This window comes from Poecilia formosa, unplaced genomic scaffold, assembly GCF_000485575.1.
Source record: "Poecilia formosa unplaced genomic scaffold, Poecilia_formosa-5.1.2 Scaffold103, whole genome shotgun sequence".
NCBI classification, from domain to species: Eukaryota; Metazoa; Chordata; class Actinopteri; order Cyprinodontiformes; family Poeciliidae; genus Poecilia; species Poecilia formosa.
Window position 1 is genome coordinate 516,222 of NW_006800042.1, and position 23,260 is coordinate 539,481.

Below are 23,260 nucleotides of genomic sequence, written 5' to 3' on the forward strand. Positions count from 1 at the left end.
GGGAATAATTAGGAGGATTTATTAATGAATGAGGAGTTTAGCCTTAAAAGTTAGGAGCAGGAAAAACTACCAGCAACTGCATGTTCTGTCTGTGGATGAGTCACCGGCTCTTGTGCCAAGGACCGCTGAGAAATGGAGGTCCATTTGGTGCTAGAGGAGGGCAGCTTGTACATCACAGACCTCCATTTCTAAGCAATTACCATCGCTCGGTGAAATCAGATGATTATGTTGCAGATTAAAATGCAGATGGAGACTTCATACTTTCTAATTTAGAAAAAAAGAAAAAAAAAGACGATGCACATCGGATGCAGGGAAGCGCTCATTAGTTTGGCTTTGTTGTCGATGTGTCCTTCTCCCTGCTGACCTGACAACTGCCATGCACCACGAGTTAAGAGGAGCGGTGAATCAACCCCTGTGGTGACTATGGAGACGCACCCCGGTGTGGGCACCGCTCTGCAGTCTGGATGGGGAATATCAACCTCCAGACACGGCCACGCAGATAGCCGAGCTGTAATTTCCTGCTGAAATTAGTCTGTCCACAAAGAACGCATTACACTGCCAGGCTCATCAGGCAGGCACTCTCTCTGCATGCTGGACATGCATATGGCTCTCTCTGCGAGGAAATTTGTGGACATAATATGTTTCACAAAGTTCCGTCAGCCCAGTGCACAAATGAGCTGAAATCCATAATCGTCACAGACGTGTTGAACACAGCAAGGTAAAAAGTCACGGTGCAGCTTTCAGAGGTAACATGTTCTGCACTTCGACGCAGGTGCCAACACAAAAGCTGAGCCAAACATGCGGAGACAGCGACAGCCAGCAGGAACACTTCAGCACTCGCCTGACAAATGGTACTTCACGATTCAGTCATATTAGGTCAATCAGCAGAGCGAAGCATTTAGGTCATAAACAGTTTACTCTGTCTGAGCTAACATGTCCTTTCAAGCTGCTAATCATATGCTCTTAGACTCAGAAATGGCCAAATCAATGAGACACAAAATGCTAAAATATACACACATATGACCTAAATATGTCAAGATTTCAGGTCAAAGAACATCCAAAGGCGATCTGGAAGCAGACTGATTTAAAGGAAAACCACACATAAAACAGGAGGACAACAGGCAAACAAAATAAAACACTTGAATCCCACTGGATTAAAACATAAAAATAAACAATGCAAAAATATTTATACTTTTAAGCCTCCATTTCTATCAGTTATGATAAATTTGTGCTTTCAGCTGATGAAGCAGAAAATTTTGCGTTAGAAAACATCAGAATGTGAGCCTGATGAAAGTATACTTAAATATTATTATCAAAACAATGTCATAATTTATTCAATATGGCCCCAAATAATTTTGATTAACCAAATATCAATGTACATTATTGAATAATATTTTACTCAATGTAACAGTCAACCACATAACGCTTCATTTATTTACATGAAACCTGAAATTTTAGACAGACATGCGGTTTTTCATAACGTCACAATCTTATTTTTAAGTAAATTCTAACTAACTAACTAACTAACTAACTAACTAACTAACTAACTAACTAACTAGTTAGCTAGCTATAGCAAACTAGCAATGTTAGTCTTCTCACATCTAATGAAAGATTTAATCTCTGTTTTATCACACTTGTGGAAGCTGAACCTGGTTCAAACTGCACTCCTTGAAAATATTTACTTACTCATATGGCACTGACTAATTAGAGCGCAGTCATTAGAAACAATCAGTGCCATTGTTTATTTCAGCTGCAACAGAAATGATTCATACTGCCAACACAACAGAGACAGCAGCAGTCTGATGAGATGCCTAGCAGCTTCAACTCATGAATATACTGCTAAAAAAAGAACGCATGCACACACACACACACACACACACACACACACACACACACACACACACACACACACCAACACAGGAGACTTAGTTCCCTTGGCTTCCTTTCCTGAGTTCACCTGACAAGAAGAAATTTGATTGATTTGCTCACTTGTGTCCCCTCGTCCCTCTCATCTAGGCTACTGATCAGCCCTCTGAGGAATAAGTCTGGCAAAGCGTCTGTGCGCTGGCAACCTGAGGGTTTCTATGGAGATGTCACGAGTCTCAAAGTGGAACTCTCTCACCAAAAAGATGCATAAAAAAACAACATTAATTCATCTCTGACACAAATAGGAATGACTGCAGCTCCAAGCTTACAGTCACCAATAACATCTAAGTCATCAGTAACACAGAGATCCACCACTTTAAAGTTATGTTTTCACGCACATTTTGTAGCCAAGCAATGTTTTGGCAACTTCTAACGCAGCAAAGCTGTGTGAATCTACTCTAACTAATCACTGTCTTGAAACCAACAGCTTTACTGATAAAAGATCTGCTGAGCACTCCAATTACATCCTGTAATAGCAACAAATAGCAGCCAGAGAGAAAAACTAATTTACTAACATCCACCCTCCATTATTCAATGTCTGTGTGGTCGGTGAAGAATGAAGGGAGCAAGTAATGAAAAAAATGAAAACGCTAAGTCACGACTGTTGCGTATGTAAAGCTGATGCATTAGTTTACGAGGATGTTTTTATTGCACATGCTGGTTTGAACTTCGTCTTCGTCGATCAGGCAGTTCATCATCTCAAAGTTGAGGCAACATGTTAAGATTTTAAACCTCAAGGAAGGAGGCAATCCTGTTCCAGCAGCTCCAAAAACCTCATTATGCCCATCATTCACCTAAGGGCCACAAACAGGATCACAGTCTGTGATGTGGTGATGTGGTCATGTTTATCCATGTGCACGACGGTAGTGATATTTGATGATTTCCCTGAGCTTGTTGCCGTGGAATGAATTAATCAACCTTGCATTAACACTGTCCACCAAAACACCTCAGTGGCACAGAGAAATCTGTTCAACCCTGAAACAAAGAATGAAAACGGCTCACAGGAAGCAGGAAAGTAAAGGGTGCTGCTCTCTTTCACTCACTCCTTTGGCAAACACAGGTGTGCATTTGTGTTTGTTTGTTAAAGCATGATACGTGGAAAAGGCAGAGCGTGACACAGTGACACAGGCAGATTGAGTGAGGCTCCGTACTAAAGACCAGGCAAATAGGAACTCTTATTCACGCCAATTTTCTGCCAGCGAGGTAATTCTGCTACCGCAGACGGGCTCGGTTCTCTGGATAATTTCCCACATCCAGGTACGTCTGAGCAACCGGGTGGTATAAAGCCAGCTGGATGGGGACGGAGCGTAAACACGCAGCATAGAGACACCATATGGCACAGCCCGCACCAAGCAATATAACTCATAAACCAATGGAAAATGGCGCAAACAAACTTATTTTTTCATCTACCTTCTGAGTGATCACAGAAAAAAAACCCATTAAACAACATGTGGGGCACAGTGGAAAAGCAATGGAGAGAAACATAAAGTATATTAGTTTACAAATGGCTTAAGCTTCCGTGTTTCAGTGAGGATTTATTTATCACAGTATCACAGTTAGTGAACAATCGAAAATCTATGTTTCAACAAGAAGCCTGCATTTCAGTTTGTCTTCAGGTTGACAAAAATGTTTCCTCTATAAAGGATAAATATGAAAATACCTACATTGGAACAGCAACCATCATAGAGTTTGTAGCATCAAGCATTGCAGGGTTTCATATTACTTTTTGTAAAAAATGATTTAAGCTGGCTACATTCATATTGTTTCTTCACAGGGTCACAATGATCAAAAATGTGAAAACAGAAGCTACTACGTTTGACAGGCTTAACCATTTCAAATGTATTGCTCTTAAACTCTGCTTTCCAACCATATATTTGGCCAATTGGTGACATTTCACTGTCCCTTAGGCTCACATCTTATTGAAAAGCTTGAAAGGATATTGTGATGAACGGAAGATAAGCAACAAATTGAGGAAAATGCACACAATACTCAGCAGTTATATTCCAGCATCATGTTTTCCTGATATCGTGCAGGTCTAATAAAAATCCATGTGGGATCAAAGTGAGCGGTTCACACAATGAACCACGTCCACAGACCCAACCCGTCCACACATGGCTCCAGCAGCTACACATAAACAATGCAAGCGAATAAAAACTGAATAGAGTCACTGTGAGTGAAGCTAATTGAGAACAGAGTTTAATCAGAGGAAGGGTCTGGCCTCCACAGATAAGACAGCAAACAGGAAGCAAAGGCAGACAAATCCGACCAGAGTCTTTCCATTTTCATTTAAATAAGGATGCAAATTTAAGGATTTTGTTAGCCAGAAAAACAATCCTGCCATTTATAAAGCATAAGAAAAAGGTTTAAAATGCCAATCTTAGCAGAGATATTTAATAGAGATTAAAAAGCAGGTTGGAGTCTTGCTCTTGCATTAGGACATTCTTAAGTCATTTTGATTTGTATAATTATAGTTTGATTCACAATCTATACGAAGTACTGATGGATCTGAACAGGTTAGGGTACAGATTCCTGTAGTATGGCAAGTAAAAATACCACAATTTAACATTACCACAATATTTATAAGAAAAAATATAAACAAAAATGTTAAACATTATCTCACTGTTTTGTTTTTAAAACAGAAAACCAAATTACTCCATCTGTACAATGATGCTACTGTTATCTATAACATTTAGCTGTTGTTATTTTGATGCATAGACCAAAGCAAAAATATAAAATAACCCCCCAATAAATTCAGAGGCAGTTTTTAAGAAAACAAGGTTGTTGTGCAGAACTACCAGATGTGTAACTAGGAGTTTGCCAAGTAGCACATCTGTGAAGAGACACTCTTGTAGATTGTCATCATAACAGTCTGTGTGTTTTTTAAAATGGCTGTTCTTCCTGCCAGCTGACTTGCAGTGCACAGCAACAGGTGGGGGAGGTGCACTGCTGCTGCTCTACGCTTTCAGACAGCAAGTGAAAAACCTTCGGACTCTCTCTCACTTCCAACCGTGGCAACAATATGACGGTAATTTGTAGCGGTTTTTAAACTTTAACGTTTAAAAACCTGGAACACCTTGATATCAGTTATGTGTCTGACTGAGGGTGTTAGTGGAGCTTTGCACTAATAAATGGTTCATTTCTTAAACACTTCCACCTCTCAAAATAATAAAAAAAAATATCCTGCAGCCGATTCACTGAAGTTTAGTTAGTTGCTTTATTGCTTTCATCTCAGCTCCAGATGTGTTAAAAATAAAGAAACGCAGTAAAAACAGACGTTAGACGAGTCACTGTATAAACCTCTCCTTAAATAGATGCCGATGCAGGAAGAGGTTTGCATCTCAACCCCTTCCCAGTTTGCTGTGAAAATATGGCAAAGTCTAAGACATAGTTTTCTCAGACAGTGTCTTATGGAAAAAAACGATACTGTTGTTGAAAATGCGTCGACAGCTCTTTGATAAAAGCTCCCTAATCGTCTGCAAGGATTTCTTCTAATCTACACAGGGAGTGTCATTGTTGTTTAAATGTCAGGCCAACTAAACAATCCTAATGTTTCATTCAAGATCTGCTTCTTTATGCTTGGGAGGAAACCCAGATGATCAAATCATTGCGGCTGCTTCCATGTTTGCTTCCACTAAATGCAGTAAAATTAATTACAAGCATCTCTTCCCCTCAACTCCCCCACCCCTTTCTATTTTCTTTCTCTCTTTCTCTCTCTGTTTGTCTCTCTCTCTCTCTCACACACACACACAAAATTATATCCAAATAAAACAACCAAATGGTGCGTCAGAAGACTGATGATCTCCTTTGCTGTGAATGCCAGACAATCTGCTTCCTTTGTGCCTCTTCTTCCCTCTGAGCTCCAGCAAAGTAACAATAACAAGATCACAAAAAATTCTTAATCATTTATGTTTTTTTTATTATTATTATTTATTTAAACTAACTGTTATTTCCCAAAACAGGTCTTTCATATCAGCCACGTTTATTCAAACCATATGAGAAGCGGTGCCCAAACATGGTGTGAGCCATATGAGTTGTCACAATCTCTGTGAAAGTTTGACAGAGTGCAGCTTTAGCAGTAAAACCTTTATAGGGCAGTTTTTGTTTTCCCGAAACGATTTTCCTGATGATGTGAAAACACCCACCTCCTTTTTGACGGTGCGCAGCAGCTTCTGGCGGGTCTCCGCTTCTGAAACAAAGCAAAGAAGACACAAAGGGTTCATTTTCTTCGTCTTGGAGGATAGTTCTCCGTCCCCATGCATTGGAAACAATCTATATATGCGCTATAAGTATAAATGTAGATAATTTTCTCCCACCTGCCATGATTGTTGCCATGGATCCTGCCTCCTGCACGAGCGCAGCACCTCTCCCTGTAGCTGCGTGTGAACCCAGATGGAGCTCGCGGCTCCTCCTCTGCTGAGCGCACGAGCTGGGCTGCCATTGGCTGAGCCGAACGCCAATTCAACCGGGTGATCGTGGAGCTGTAGAGCCGTATGTTTAGTAGCCTTCTAATACTGTTAAAAATATATGTGTGAGTGTAAATCTGTGGAAAAAAAAAAAAAAGAATTTTTGAAGATTATTAAATATCTGTTTTTAAAATAACTTAACTACAATTGAGTTGAGAATTACAACTGAGAAATCACTTGGTAAAGACAAAGAAAAAGATTTCCAATATTAAGAAATGTGTTGAAATTATTAAAATAGAGAGGAAGACCAGCTTTAAACAGCAGCAGAGATGCAAGCAGCTCTACGAGACAATGCAATATATACAAATTTCCATTTACTTGAAAGATTTCTGAACTAATAAAAAGGGCTCTTGAATTTCGCATCTTATGTGGAAAGTGGAGGGTTTCTTGCAAACCACTAAAAATGGTGGTAGCTGCATATTTACAAATTTAAGAAATGATTTTATTCTTTATTCTGTTTTATTTATATTCCACCTTTGTGTGAGTTTGCTTGTTTTGATTACTTGTCACTTATCTGGTGTTGCACATAAATATTGTCACCCTGGGACAATAAAGATTATTTATATTCTACTATTCTATTCTACTCCATTCTATATCTCAAATTAATCATTTAGACATTAAGTAAATGTTCAATATTTACTGAACATTCACTTAAGGCTTGTGTCAGTTCGTAAGTGCTATCGTAACTAACAGTGACAGCTTCTTACAGGTAGTGCACATGGTACGAAATTATTTCCAAACTAAAAATTGCAAGCTGAGTTTTGAGTTTCTTTCTACAATGCTCTCAGTGCCATCTTGTGGTCAGCATTAGGAAAAGCAGTCATGAGGTTCCATCCGCATCAGAAAGAGGAAGAAGACATAAATGGTTACTGTCCAATAATTACCTCTTGCTCAAAGTTTAGACAAACTGTTGCGATCATTAGCAGAGTTTGAGCTAGAATCCCTTACAGGATTTTTTTTTAGCGATCAAATTGCTAAAAAAGATTCAGAGTCTTAGGTATTCCAAGCCAAATCTGATCCATCTCAGCTTACTCCTTTGACGGAGCTCCTCTATGGAGTGAAAATAGTCTCAAAATATCTGTGCGTGTGTAAAAAGAGACTAATTTCACTCCATAAAATTGGCTTTATGACCGCTTTGTCTGTAATCTCCCACTCACAATAATAAATATAAACTTTTATTTATTTATTTTTTCTTTAAGAGAGGCCCAGAGGGATTTATTTACAATCACTAGACAGGAAATGGGTAGAGAGGGAAGGTGGGAAGATGTGCAGCAAAGGTCACAGAGTTGGGAGTTGAACCCAGGATGGATGTGCTGAGCATCGTAGCCTCTGTTTAAACGAAGCGCTCGCTTTACACCTACACCACGCAGCTAAATATTACTACAAAACCATATATTCTGTTTTAAACTCTTTAAAACCTGAAGTTTAATTTGCTCACAGTGAATCAGATTTCTTAAATATTTTTGATGTGTTCTGCAGCAGTAAAGCTTCAGGATTTTAATTTGGGTCTCAGTTGTTTCTTGGAGTTTGGTTGACCTTTCTCTGACCTTTCTTCATGTCCATCAAAACAACATCAGGCAACGGATCTGATGCAGTTCTGCTAGTAACTCTTTTATAATCACGTTGTTGTTGCAGAAATCCCAAACGAATTGGAATTAAAAAGTTTTTTGTGGACAGACTGCAAAACAGTGCAAGTTACTGGACTGCTGTCCAGAAGGTGGCGATGGCATCGAATCAGTTCTCATGTCCAATCCCATGAGAATCCCAACAGTCTGGAGTTTTTACTGCTTATCTTTTAAACATATGTACAGCATATGAATGAGAGCATTTTCAGTAAAGTACGATCTGAGCAAGAGAAGCTGCTACAAGCTCCAACGAACTCCGGCGTGATGTCTGGGGGTGATCGGTCCTGTTCTGCCTGCAGGTCTGAGCTGTCAGGTGAATCAGGTGGTGAAAAGACGGAGGGATAACAGAACATGACAGACTGAGAGCAGTGAGGCCAGAGCCCTCTTTCCCTCTGTTAACCTCATAATCATCTTTAACCCAGGATTCCCTGTCTGGGATGTCACTTTGCTACGGTTTCAGATAATTGGGGATAGAAGCTTTTCTGTTTAAATCTCATAGCAGGACTTTTGGCTCAAATCATCACCAGTTTCCGTTCAGGAGAAAAATAAATGTTTCATTTCAGCAATCCTGAACTGCAGCGTTGTTCTTGGAGGAATTAATGTTACTAAAAATTTAATTCCAGCCATTTAGAGATTGATTAAAGGAGACGGAGTTTCCTTAAAAGTTAGCATGTAACAGCTGCTGTACATTGTAAAAAAAAAAATCCACATTTCAGTTTATAGATTTGGGGTTTAACATTGATTTTTGGATGATTTTGATATATTTTTTTATGTTTAAATAAACACATTTGTTTTTTTTTTAAGTAGAAAGCAAATTTAAACTTCCTTAAATTTCAGATTGTTACTCTATCATAAGTAAAAATATGTTTCTTATTTTAATTAAACATCTTCCATTGTCTACATATAATTCCACAGTAATTTCACAATGTCTCTGACTACTCTACTGCGTCCTCCTCCTTCCTTAAATTTTGAGTTATCTGCTGTAATTTCAACTTTATATTTTATCTTCCCTCAGTTTTTGACGCTTTACAGGAGCTTCTTCATCTTGCAATATTTTTCTTCCGTGTACAAAACACGTTGCACTGTCTTTCAAAGTTTAACCTTGTCTCTGTTATATATTGGCTGACCTCTTACTGAAACTAACTTAATGCTCGCTTTCATTCTTTCGTCTTGAAAACTGCCTCAAAGCTGATCTGCTTAGCAGTGTCTCTCTCCTAGATGAAGCCACCAAAGGAGCTATTATAACACAGAAGGTACTTTCAGATCGGTGCTTCTGATTCTTTTATGCATGTCTTCTTAAGCCTCCAGTAGGTCATAATAGATCATTCAAATTAGTGAAAAAGAGTTTTCTACCCGAGGAAACCTAGCAGGTTTCACTGCAGTCGTTGACTTTCAGTGTTTACGCCTCCTGGAGCATTCACTTCCAAACCCTTTTCTGTCCTGTCCCTCCAGCCTCCATTTTCTGACACTACGGCACTTATGAGGTGCATTTTTAACTGAATTTGACACTTTTTTTTTGCATACACTGATGTGGAGGTTTCGCAAGAGCAGCACATTGTTGATTTGCAGAAAGACGCTGCGGGGTTGAAACAAACTCATGCACTCAGAAATCTTCTGTAATGAAGAAAAAAAATGTAAAATGAATTTCTGAAATGCAATTAGAAGTAAAGGAAAAAGAAGGACTGACTGCGCAAACAGAGGGAAGTCTGAACTCCATTAAACAGAACAGAGGAAAACTACATTGTTACCTCAGCGTGACATTTTAGATGCATTTCAGATTACCTCGCCACACTTATAAAAGTCCAGCAGTCCAACCTGTCAGGGAGCAGTGCGGTGGGCAGGGCCAACGTTCACCTGTCCGTGTGTGATTAGAGTCGACGGGCTCCAACAGGCAGCAGGGCATGTGATACAAGCTGCTGTCAATCTGATGTTCTCCTGGCCGTGTATGCCAGCACACACCGACAAGGCGGTGTGCTTCAGAAGGCCAGTGATACAAGCTGTGGAGCTAAAATGTTGTGATGCTGTTGGCCCTCAGGGACCCTTGCATTTTGGCTCCGCAGCCTGTGCCGTTTTTGTTTTCTCGGTTGTTTGTTTACCTATCCTACACAGCCAGACAGGAATCTAAAAGTATCTTTGTATTAAAATTAGTGAAAAGCAAACCATAATTTCATCATTTCCTGGCTCAGGTGGCAGTACATCTTCAGTCACGTGACACCGGTCCAGACAGTTTGGCTACCACTTGGCCTTTTAAGTGACAATTCCCCGACGAAGCTGGATGCTTCTGCTCCTATCTCATACTGGGTCATATCCATTTTCTCTGTTACTTCCTGCTCACACAAGATTGCTGCTCCCACAGTGTCCAGTCAGTAGTCTTTTAGTCTACTCACAGCTGAACTGCTGGGATTTAATTGTGGTGTTTTCACCAAACCACATACACATCAGGATGGCGAGATATTTGAAAGAGCAATCATCAGTTCACTTACTTTAAACTTGGTCATCATTTTTCACTGGACTTGTTTCCCTAAAAATTTTAACATATCTCATTTGTTTCACTTTCTATCTTTTTTCAAATTTGTTGTTTAGTTTGACCTTTTTGCTTTGTTGAGGGGCAGCTTAAAGTTAAGTCAAAAAGTCAAGAAATAGGCGTTTTTTTGTAAAAATATTTAACGGATTGTTTTTTTTTTTCTGTCCAAGCCATCCGTTAAAATCCAAAATTCAAGCAATAAATTCAAACTTAAGAAAGAATGGTCATTCACCTAATTTGATAGGATGGTCAGAGGCTGCATACTGACTCTGGAGGAGCTGCAGAGATTCACACCTCAGGTGGGTCTTTATGAAAGCCGCATGAAGTCCTGTTTGCAGAGACAAAGCACAAAAAGTGCTCTGGTCAAAACAATATTGACCTACATGTAAAACATCAAAAATTAACATTGCACACCTTCCTCACAGTATCACATAGTGGTGGCAGCATTATGCTGTGGGGACAGTTTTCTTCAACCGAGTCGGGGAAATTGATTAGAGTTTATGGGAAGGAGGATGGATATTAATCCAGGACAATCCTTAACAACAACAACAAAAAAAATACTGGTTAAAAGCTGCAAAACATTTGAGACCGCAGGTTCACCTTCGACCAACAGCCCTAATATCCAACCAGAGTTAAAATGAATGGGTTTAGATCAAATACAATTATTATTTTTATTTCAAAATTGATGTTTGCAGATGCTCTCCAACCAATTTTTTTTTTCTGACTTTGGGCTATTTTGCAAAGAAGACAAAATGAAAACGACACATCTTAAGGATAAGCTGAACAAGGGAGACTAAATCCAAAGCATACTTTCAATGTTTTTACCTGCATAAAACATTTGAAAAAAAAAAAAATAATAAATAAAAACCATGTATAATTTCCCTTTACTTTTGAAGGATACTGTAATTATGAAAATCAGCTCAAAACATTCACAACAACACCAGTGTGGAGAACTGATCAACTTGACCAAGAAGCTCTACCAGAAAGGAAAGCGTTTCATTTTTCTCCACCAACAGGTACCTCCACGTCTCCTCCGCAGCTCCACCAACTCCTCCCACTCGGCCCTTGTGATCTGATTGAGGAGCAGCGTCCTCCTCTCCTCTGGAGCGGCTCCTCTCTCTAACTTTTCACAGTCCGCTGCCCCGAACAGGACTCTGCGGTCATGGCCGGCACTCTGCCCCAGCACGGCTCTCCGAACTCCGGCTACAGCGCCAACAACGCCGCGGCGGTGCCGGCTATCACCCAGACGGACTCCAGGGACAAATGGAGCAAGAAGATGGACTTTCTCCTGTCTGTCATCGGATTCGCGGTGGATTTGGGCAACGTGTGGAGATTTCCTTACATTTGCTATCAAAACGGTGGCGGTAAGAGATTTAAGATGTAATTTACCTTCCAGGTTATTAAAGCTACTTTTGTAAAGTCAGTTACTTGTTTAACATGTAATAATAATAATAATAATAATAATAATAATAATAATAATAATAATAATAATAATAATAATAATAATAATAATAAATTTAACCAATAGATTAAATAATGTAACACTACTCAGGAAAAACTGGCAGGAACTGTCCATGGTGCCAAAGCAGGCGTATCTAATATGGAAAAGTAATACAAATTAAAGGCATTTAAACAAACAAACAAGCAAACAAACAAACAAACATTCTGTTTTTTACATTTAGAGTTAATTTCTTTTTTTTTATTCTGTCTGTGTTACTGGCTCATCTCTTGAAATATCTATATTTCAAGAGAAATATATAATTTGAACAAAATTATATAAAATAAACTTGATAAAATTCATTATTCATTTTGTATACAAGGGTCAATTTAGAACTATCATTTTAGGCAACCAAATTGTAAATTGTAAAGCTATCTTTATTTATTTTATTTTATTTTTAAAAATGTTTGCATCAACAATTAATTTCAACCAAGGTAATTAGTGATGTGATATTTCTTTCTTTCGGATGTTGTCTTTCTTTCTCTCTTTGTTTCTTTTTTTCTTTCTTGATTTCTTTCTGTGGCTCCTCTGTGGTTGCATCAGTTTTTGATTAATTTTGAAGTCATGTGTTAAAATATATTTGTTGTTTTCAGCTGAGAGATTAAAGCATCTTCTCTTATGCATGCGTTCAGGTGCTTTCCTCATCCCCTACATTTTGATGGCGATCTTTGGTGGCGTGCCGCTGTTTTACATGGAGCTGGCTCTCGGGCAGTTCCACCGAACCGGAGCCATATCCATATGGAAACACATCTGTCCCATTTTCAAAGGTAAGGCTGATTTAACGCAGGTATTCAGATAAGACAAAAAAAAAAAAAAGTCCCTTTGATTGAACCTTTCCCATAATTAATTACTGCATTTTTTATTTACAAAGCAAAAGCTAAAAGTGGGAACACTTTGTGATGTGTGACTTGGTCTTTCAGGAATAGGATATGCCATCTGTGTCATTGCTCTGTACGTGTCCTTCTACTACAACACCATCATCGCCTGGGCCCTGTTCTACTTCTACTCCTCCTTCTCCAGCATCCTCCCCTGGACAAACTGCGATAACGCCTGGAACACCCCCGACTGCACCAACTACTTTGGCGTGGACAATGTGACTTGGACAAATTCCTCCAGGTCTCCGGCAGAGGAATTTTACACGTAAGTGCATGTAAGTGTGAGTAACAGAAACCACATAAGCGAGCATAAATAGCTTTTACTGTAACAGTTCTCACAAATGTTGCCAGATGGTTATTTTTATCCACAAGCCCTTCTTGTCTTGTTTGCTGACAGCCTGATGAGACGCGGGTTTTCTCTCAACAGGAGGAACGTTCTTGAAATCCACAAGTCATCAGGACTGAGGGATGTCGGAGGTGTTCGCTGGCAGCTGATGCTCTGCCTCTTTCTTATCTTCACTATAGTTTACTTCAGCCTCTGGAAGGGCGTGCGAACCTCAGGGAAGGTAGGAATGAATGAACAAATATACTTTATTAATCCCATCTTACATAGATGTATTGCAGAGTATTTATTTCTTTTCATTTTGATGATTAGGCCTTTATTGTGGCTATGAATGCCAATCAAAACAATTAGCAGTATCAAAGCATATAAATGGAAAGTTTTGTGGAAGGAAACAAAACGGCAGAAGAAAATGTGCATTTGAAGCATGGATAACCTCTGCTGTGAGAAGATTGTGAAGCAAAACCCTCCTAACATTTTAGAGCGGTCCCCAAAGTGAAGTCAGAGCTTCAAGCTTCACTTCACATAGACAAATCTGGGACATCAATGACAAGCAGAGACGGTGTCAGAAATGTCTTGGGCTAATTAGAACAAGGAGTGGTCCAAAGTCCTCTTTAGATGAAAGAGGACTTCATCTGAAGAGTAAACTTTTCATTTTGCCTAGAGATTAAGACCCAGGAGTCTGTTGGAGGAGTGGAGAGACACAGAACCCAAGTTTCCACATTCAGTGATGGTTTAGTGTACCATGTCATCTTCTGGTGTCGGTCCAGAAGCTCACAGTTCATGTTTCCTTCTCCAGACAAGCTTTATGAAGACCGATAAAAAAAAAAATGTCCAACTGGAATTGGCATCTGCCCACACTGCCAAAAGTATCAAAACCTGCATCAGTGACCTGTGTGTTTCTGTGCTTGATTTAACTGATATGAAACCCCACAGAGGTCGACAGCATGCAGCCATGCTGCACTGATACTGCAAACCATCAACTATTGAGTACATCCTTTTTTTCTCCTGTTTCTGTGTTTCTGTGAACGCTAATACTCAGTTTCACTTTTTGAGTTGCTAAAATAAAGACTTTCACATCTCTCTGTTCCTCACTCTCTGCCATTTTCTCTGCTCACCGTCAGGTTGTGTGGGTCACCGCCACCTTGCCTTACATTGTGCTTTTCATCCTGCTGATTCGAGGTGCAACTCTGCCAGGAGCCTGGAGAGGTGTGGTGTTTTATCTGAAACCACAGTGGGACAAGCTGCTGGAGACCAGTGTACGTTATCCAAAGCTAAACACCCAGCTTAACCCATATTTCTCATATGTTAGAATTATTATTCACCCATATCATCAGCTTAAAACCCTGCTGTAATTGTAAAATAATTTTTTTTTCTCCTATGCTAATTTATTTAATGTGTAGGCTTAAAATCTAAAAAAAAAAAAAAAAAAAGACATATGAGATTATCTGTTGATTTATTCTTGATTATTTTTAAAACTCTATTTTGGGGGCAGGATTCCTGTATAATAAGAGAAAAACCTGTTAAATGTTAGTGGTTATTTAAGCTTTATTTAATCGAGCAGACAAAGAACAAATTGTCATTTACAGCTTGTATAAAACCTTGGCATGCACTCAACCAGTGAGTAACAGAAGAACTTGCAGAAAAACTGAACATTTACTAGCCTAAACTATTCTGTGTGTTTTTCAAAGTAAAGCAAATTTACAAAATGAACAGCTTTAAGTTTGTTGGAGGGTTATTAAACATATTTGTTGAAAATGGCGCCAGGATAGATACCAGCCTCTTGACAATCTGCCTGTCTATATCTCCTACATCTATATATAAAAAAAAAGTCCTCTTCTTCATCCAGCTCGCTGCTGTGTTTCACCAAACCTGTGCGATCGCTTTGTTTGGAAGCGAATATGGATGAGATGAAATGAGATGCATAAATAAACCACAGAGCAGAATAATAAGATGCATAATTACTTTAGATTTTCTACCCACTAACAAAGCCCTCCCCCCTTTTTCTCCCTCGCTTACGGATATCCGACGCTGTTCTCCCCTTTTTACCGCCGAATGCTCTTCAGATCTCCATGCATGCAGCTGTGCAGCAGCTCGGCCTTCCTCTGACAGGCACATCTTTCAGTTTGACAGAATTACATTGAGTGACCAAGACCACAATGTAGAGAAATAGGAACTTTAACGACGTTAAGTCACTAAAAGGCCAGGAAGTAACGAATGACTTTTCATGGTTAACACATGAAAGCCTGCAGCATCCCAGACTGCAGACTCAAGGAAGGGTTGAAAAGTGTCTGCGTCTGTTTTCCAGGTGTGGGTGGACGCTGCTGCTCAGATCTTCTTCTCTCTGGGTCCCGGGTTCGGCGTTCTCTTGGCTCTTTCCAGCTACAACCCTTTTACAAATAACTGCTATCGGTACGCTTCCTCAAAATCCAATGACCATTAACCCTCTGAGTCACACGAGTCTGTGTTTTACCGCTGGAAAAAAAGCAGGTAGTCTCCATACAAAGTTAGAACCGATGCACATCATGCATCAGCTGTGCTCTATCTGAAACACTTAAAGGTCATCCACACAGAGTAACAGTGTGTGAAATTTAACATATGACCAAGTGTGTGTGTGTGTGCTGTGCAGATAAACCCAATGCAGCAAAGTAAAGGAATATAACTACCATGAATTAAACCAGATGCTGCAGCGGAGAGTAACATCCTCTGGAAGCTATTAATTTAAAAGTATAATCCATCTCTTCTCAGAGAGGTAATCATTTGCATTATAATTGATTTAGGTCTGTTTCCACAATAATAACAAACAGACCTTTAGCTTTTCTTCTTCTTCTCTTTTTTTTTTTTTTTGACAGGACAGATATGCAGGATTTTTGCTTTTAGTGTTGAGCTCCAGAAGTGCCACAATTCAGTAAAAAATTTATTTTTAATATTTTGATATTTGAGGATACAGAATTAAAAAAAGAAAAAGAAAAAACATTACAATAATGTTTGTTACTGTTATTTACCATGTAGTATTTTTAGCTACATGGTGCTGCGTTTGATTCTGCGTTTGATTCTGTGATCAAACGCAGCACCACCTCATGAATTTATTTAATTTAAAGCCCAGATGACGTCAGTAGGCGGGGCCAATCTGCGCAGGTTAACCAATCAGATGTAAGGATGCAAGAGTAACAAGTGACAAACTAAATTACTTAGTTTTACATTTAAATGATTAATTGTGCATGTCTTTAAATAACGTTGAAACATTTGTTTTGTTTATTTTTTCTAGTTTTATTTTAACTTTTAAGCACTTGCAATAACAACTGTGCGTTTGAGTTGTGCTCTTCCTCCAACAGTGACGCCATTGTGACCAGTTTGGTGAACTGCCTGACCAGCTTTGTGTCAGGCTTTGTGATCTTCACGGTGCTGGGCTACATGGCAGAGATGAGGAAGGTCGAGGTCGAGGATGTGGCCAAAGACAAAGGTCAGAAAATGCAGAAGTTAAAATCAAATCAGCTGATTCAACATGTACTAACCTGTGCCTTGCTCCTGTTGTTATTATGTTTTATTTCAGGGCCAAGTCTACTCTTCATCACATACCCAGAAGCAATTGCAAACATGATGGGGTCCACTTTCTTTGCTATAATTTTTTTTGTGATGATGATCACACTGGGACTCGACAGCACGGTATGAAATCTGGACGGTCTCATAATGTTGTTAATACACAAACGGCCATTTGTGCAACAAAAGTACTGAGAGTAAACACAACAGTACTCTACTTTCTAAATAGGCCATTGCTGAATGCAAATGGTTGCTCTAGATTTGATGGATAACAGAGGGATGGGGCCTCAATTCAACGTACTGTCACACTTTTTCGGATGCCCAATTTTAAAACCGTGTACCATTTTTCTGCCATCTCCCAATTAAAATCCCAATTAAAAAGTCCAAGAGCTGATTGATTATTGGCGGTCACTATAATTTATGAATTTTCTAATAGAAATGTTTGCGTGTGTTTTAGTTTGGAGGGCTAGAGGCAATCATCACCGCTGTGCTGGATGAGTACCCAGATTATTTCTCTCACAGACGTGAGCTTTTTGTCCTGTGCTTGGTGGTCGTCTGTTTCCTGGGCTCTCTGAGCACGCTCACAAATGTAAGTTTTCCTCTGAACACATTTTGTCATCTCATTACTCAACATGACAGTTCCAGCTCTCTGCCAATTTAAAATCAAATTGTTGATATAACTCACAACTTTGACATGAACATATAGGGTGGCGCCTATGTGGTGAAGCTGCTGGAGGAGTTTGGAGTAGGATGCTCCATCATTGCTGTGGGTTTCCTTGAAGCTATTGCAGTTTCCTGGTTCTATGGTACAAACATAGACGCTTTGACATTTTCTCTTTTTCTGTGTGTTTTTCTTGATAACTGTCTGTAAGAATTACATTGTGTGTCATTTCTGGTTTCAGGGATTAAAAGATTTAGCAACGATGTTCAGGCGATGCTCGGCCAAGCCCCAGGATTGTTCTGGAGAGTGTGCTGGGTTGCTATAAGTCCTGCGTTTCTGGCGGTAAGAGAAGAAGATAAAAACTATTTTTTTATAACAGTAGCATATACCTGGGACTGGCACAATGAGAACACATTAATGTGTATTTATTTTGAAGGGAAGAAATGGTAAATAAGCATCATCCACTGAGGAGATCCAGAGATATGATACAGTAGATAAGATATGAGTAAAAGCTTTTGTAGCATCAAATACTCCCTGGACCAGCAGCCTTTAAATAAACTCTTCTCTAGTTTAAACTCCTCACTCCTCTTTTCCCACATTGAAACAAACGTCAGCCTTCATTTTCTACTCTCAGATTGATACGTCTCCTTTTGTGTTTGCATCCGTCGTTCTTTTATTTACATATTTAGTTTACTTTAAAGAGTAACAAAAATGGCAAATGGAATGGCAAAAATGTTGATACGCTTTTAACTCTTTTAACATTTTGTCCTTTTGCAACCACAATCCTCAGTGGGATTTACTGTGATTATATATACAAGACCAGCATAAAGTGAGAGATAATGTCAAAGCGGAGAGGAAAGGATCCATAACTTTCAAAATGTTATAAATGTTATACTAGCACAAACCTGAAAAGTGAGGCATGAATATAACTTTCAGATCTGGGATAAAGTGAAACAAACTTTTGTAGAAATGTTTATAGCAGGTCAGATGACACCCAATCCAACTTACAAGCAAAATGTCTCCATGATCACACCGTTCTCATGGAGACACATTGTATCATCATCATCATCATCATCATCATCATCATCATCATCATCATCATCACCTTGCCTTAGTGTGAACAGGAAAGCTGGTTAAAGCTGATGGGAATATGAATGGTACTAAATACAGGGAAAATCCTGAGAAAAAAAAAAGCTGTAACAGCAACACAATGACCCTACATTTACAGTAAGAGTGACACCGGAAGAGTTCAGATCGAAGAATATTCATGTGATGGATGTAAGTACACAGCTAAATTTCATTGAGAATCCATGGTAGGACTTAAACATCGACTTTCTATTCGATCTGAACAAGCATTAGCTTTTCGCAAAGAAACAAAAAATGCATGCAGGCCTTCAAGATAGTTTGGGGAAACCACTAAAAACAAAACTCATCGGCACGATTGAAAACTTTTGAGCATGAAATTTCCAACACTGAAGTGTAATTTCTCTCCACTCCTCTCAGTACATCATAGTGAGCTCTCTGTTGAAAGCGCCTCCCCTCACGCTGTTCGACTACAAGTATCCAGACTGGAGCATCACAGTCGGCTACGTCATTGGCTTCTCCTCCTTCATGTGGATCCCCATGTACATGGTCTACAAGCTGGTGTGGACCCCTGGCTCTCTCAAACAGGTTTGTGGATTAAAAGGGAAAAACCCAAAACAATAAAACAATTTCTCGTGTGTTTAGTTTACTAGCCTCTTTTAAAACCTCTGGTCGTCGACTCGTTTCCCACAGAGGCTGGCTGTGTGTCTGAGACCGGAGAGGACCATCCCAGACGTCCATGCAGACAGCCTCAACATGGCCGCCGTGTCGCAGAAAGACACGAACACCTCTGTGTGCTTGTGAACTCCTCCTTAATTAAACCACAGTTTCAAGTAATTTGTGATTGAACCCCAACGTGACCTGTCGTCATGACTGTTCTCCTGGTGGTGACGTTGAACACGTCGGATGGCTTTTTCACAGCAGACTGGTGGAAAGTTGAATGCTGCTACATTTGAGGATCTAAGATAGCAATAGCTATATCTTTACCTGCATCACCCACACAGTCCACAGCTCTGTAATATGGCTATTTTCTCGTGTGATACTAGTTTGTTGTATGCTCTGTGGTCTGTTTTAATATTAATGCAGGTGCATCTCAACAAGAATATTTAGACAATATTGAAAAGTTACCTTATTTCAGAAATAAAAAAGTGAGTTCATAAATACATTCATTACACGGAGAGTGAGATATTTTAAGTGTTTGTTTCTTTTTTATTTGAGGATGATGGCTTGGAAATAATGAAAACCCCAAAATGAGTTTCTCAGGAAATTTGAATATAACATAGAACCACAAAATGATTTTACTCCATTAATTCTGGCTTACCAAAAAAGTATGCCCATAAACTGTACTAAACATGCTCTCAATACTTAGTCCCTTTGCATAAATTGTTACATCAACGCAGAGGGATCAGAATGTGGCCCTGCTACGATGTTATGGACACCCAGGCTGCCTTAGCAGCTGCAAATTGAAGCATGAAGTTCTCTAAAATGTCCTGGTAAATTGCTGTGTTGCCTATAGGCGTCAGTCCACCAACATCTACAGACGACATGTTTCTTCAAACTATTACTGGCTGTGGAAACTTCCCACCAAACTTCAAGTCACTTAGATTCTGAAAGAGTAGAAAGGCACATAATCTGAGCGCTTGATTTCCAAATGAAAATGTCTCTGATCAACAGACCTCCAGAGTCTATGTCTCAGCTGCTGGCTGTGCGTGGTGGCTCTTGAAGCTTTGATCAGTGCAACTCTCACTACTTCAGTTTATCCTTTCTCTTAACTTTCCATGGACATATACAGGACTTTATTACCAGCCAGCTTCTTTATAAACCCATTTGTGTGGCATTTTCTCCTTGTGGAAAGAGTCGAGTACTGTTTGCTGAACACTTGTCAAGTTAACCATCTTTGCCACTGCTGTGTGTGTCATAACATAATATTTCTATGTTAACACTCATACTGTAATTAAACTTGTGTGACATTTTCATTTTATGAGAAGCAGATGTTTGGATTTTTTTTTTGTTTTTTTTAGCTGTAAGCCATGATAATTAAGACTAGAATCCAATGTTCAAAAACATACCACTCTGTATGTATCAAATATGTAATATATTACTGAAGATTTAATTCCTTGTCATGCACCCATATTACAGTTTGCCAAGGAGAGTAACGTTTAGATTGTAATTATATTAGTTTATTTATTTAATTAAGAAGCATTTCCTCCACTATTTACTTGTTTGATGGCATTACTTTCCAACAAAGGGCATTAAATTTGATCACCTCTGGGGCCAAATGTTGTATTTACTTTTAGGTTCAATACAACAAAGCCCAAAACAGGTTGACAGGTATTTACAGTTTTTACCACATCGTTGTATTTTATGATCTGGCTCTGAAGTATAATAATTTATTAGGAAGGACTGTTGCTGAATTTATCCTAAAAAAAAGAAAGGTGTAATTCTCCGTTAAATCCCACAAAATGTAACTGAGCAACACAGAAAGCAGAAAAATATGAAATCATACCATTGTCTCACTTTAAAAGCAGGAATCCTCTCTGGTGATAGTAAGTGTGAAAATGTTTCTAATTCATTTCTAATCTAATTTTTCAGATTAGATATATATATATATATATATATAAACAAGTTTCCTAATAATGTCCTTTGACTCTCGTTGGACTGTTTTGCCTTAAATTGAACATGTGTGCAAAAACTGTAAAGGTGGTAACAATATTGTGCCTCCCCATAAGAAGTTTTTACTCTAAAGACTGTTCAGATATTTATCAGGACATATATTATGTTTTAGTCACAAGTGTTATTTTAAATGCTTTATTCAGAGACTTGTGTGATGATTGTTGTGTCCTCCCTGACATGGTTTCTGCAAAATGTGCATAAAGTGATTATAACGCCTAACTGTCTCCATCTGGTTTCTTTTATTCATTCAAGTTTTCAGATAAACATACACAAACTCTTAAGACACCCTAATGTCTGTTTATCTGTTAAAACAATACGTTAGATAGAAACAGAGCGGTATTAAACTTTGGATATTTCTATTAGGCTTTCAAACAACTATAATCCTGCTTTCTCTGCAAACATTCACATTTGAAGTTTTCATTCAAATTCTGTCCACATCAGGGCTTATCTCTTCAAGAACAACAGCGTGCAGGACATATGAGCTGCTGCTGGCTGCAGCGAGCAGATTAAAGCCCTTTTATGCCTATTGAAGTCGAGAACAGGAAAGCGCAGTGGATACATGAAAGGAACACACTATTAAATACAGTCCTGCCTTCTCAACCTGATGCGGCGTATATGAAAATGCTGCTGCTAATATGCTACAATGCAAAGCAAGAAAATTGTCATGGTTTTAGGAATGTTCCGAACCCACATGCAGCAAAACACTCAGGGAGACTGAAGATTAGGGGTTTTTATTTACAAACGAAATAATGTGGTACGAGTTGGAGAAACCATAAACAGCAGGCAGGTCAGAAGCGTCGGGGTTGGGCTCTGAAAGGACAGATCCGGAGAGGTGAGTATACGAGGCCGGGAATAACGTGCTGGGCTTACAGGGTCCGAAGAATGTCGGCTCGGGGAGGCAGAGGGAAGCCGACTTGGTGATGCTCGCTGCGTGAGGAGATCCAGATCCCTGCTAGCGGGCTCGACTGGTCCCGGACTTGATCCGGTTTCCGGGCTCGATCAAACCTGAGACGAGGAGACGTGAGGTTAGAACAAGAACGTGTCACAACCCAAGGCTTTCTAATGGCTCTCAGTTACCACAAGGGTCAACACTCTGGCGTGCAAGTGTTGGCAGGAGGCTCCTCTTATACACCTGGAACTGATCAGATGATCTGCAGGTGTGTGCTGACACACCCGCAAGGTGAAGCGGCAGGAGAGCTGAGGGAGCCCCCTGGTGGCGAGCTAGCGGCAGCACGGTGACAGAAGACGACAACAAAAATACACGACAAGAGCTGTCAGAAGCAACATGTCTTATTGTAAACAATCAAAATTGTTGATTGCTAAATGTTCAAAGATGTTATTTTATTCTTTGGCATTTGTGTGGAAAGGCTTGGTTTTTATTACTCGTATCGTTTATTCATGCGTTCAAGTAATCAAGAAGATAATTTCACAAACGTCCCAAATTCCTTATAGTGGCAACCTAATATTCTCTTGCTTTCTCCCTGACCTTTCGCCTGGATTTCTAATGTGATTGAATTAAACTCAGGAGGACTCTGTTAACTAAAAGCATGTCTTATTGAACTGATTTAGTTTAGGGGTATCAGAGTAAAGTGAGCCGAGTGCAAATGCAGGACACACTTTTTGGGTTTTTATTTGTTTTAGTTTTCGTTTTTGTTTTAAAGGCAGAAAACACGTATCTTTTTCCTTATACTTATATGCACCACTTTATTCCAGGCTATTAAAATACGCCAATATTTGTGGTTGTAATGTGGCAAAATATAGAAAAGCTTAAAGGAGATGATTACTTTTTGAAGGGACAGCAGGGTGAAGACACTGACATCATATTTTCTTTCTTTCAAGATAAGATTGAAACTGTTGCAGGTTCTTTCTCCTGTTTACCTTATTACCCAATCAGATGCACATCCTTGATTGATTAAGTCAGAACTGATACTTATTAGCAGAATATGTGTCTGTGTTTGCATGCGTTCATTTAAGAGCAGACCTCTGACTTTACGCATTAATTACATGCTTTCTTGTTGCAATGACATTATTTAAGGAGCTCTGTCTACCGTG

The 23,260-nt window shown here is 39.2% G+C and overlaps 2 protein-coding genes across 3 annotated transcripts in view; one reads left to right on the forward strand and one right to left on the reverse strand.

Annotated features, from left to right (window-relative positions):
• The window catches only part of sgsm1a (small G protein signaling modulator 1a), a 29,290-nt gene extending 22,963 nt beyond the window's left edge, over window positions 1–6,327 (reverse strand). For both annotated transcript variants that reach the window (XM_007559158.2, XM_016674900.1), the window contains exons 1-2: window positions 6,240–6,327; window positions 6,069–6,112 (exon numbers count right to left, since the gene is read on the reverse strand). In XM_007559158.2, the coding sequence (XP_007559220.1) occupies window positions 6,069–6,112; window positions 6,240–6,258 (63 nt within the window). In that variant the 5' untranslated portion in view covers window positions 6,259–6,327. The remainder of the gene's footprint in view (window positions 1–6,068; window positions 6,113–6,239) is intronic.
• Window positions 6,328–11,614: 5,287 nt separating this feature from the next.
• On the forward strand, window positions 11,615–21,415 carry slc6a4b (solute carrier family 6 member 4b). Its single transcript, XM_007559160.2, has 13 exons — window positions 11,615–11,902; window positions 12,669–12,803; window positions 12,957–13,176; window positions 13,339–13,477; window positions 14,376–14,510; window positions 15,560–15,663; window positions 16,587–16,714; window positions 16,805–16,917; window positions 17,249–17,380; window positions 17,498–17,597; window positions 17,694–17,794; window positions 18,956–19,123; window positions 19,229–21,415. The coding sequence occupies exons 1-13, from the start codon at window positions 11,701–11,703 to the stop codon at window positions 19,337–19,339; spliced, it is 1,788 nt and encodes a 595-aa protein (XP_007559222.1). The 5' UTR covers window positions 11,615–11,700; the 3' UTR covers window positions 19,340–21,415.
• The last annotated feature ends 1,845 nt before the right edge of the window (window positions 21,416–23,260 follow it).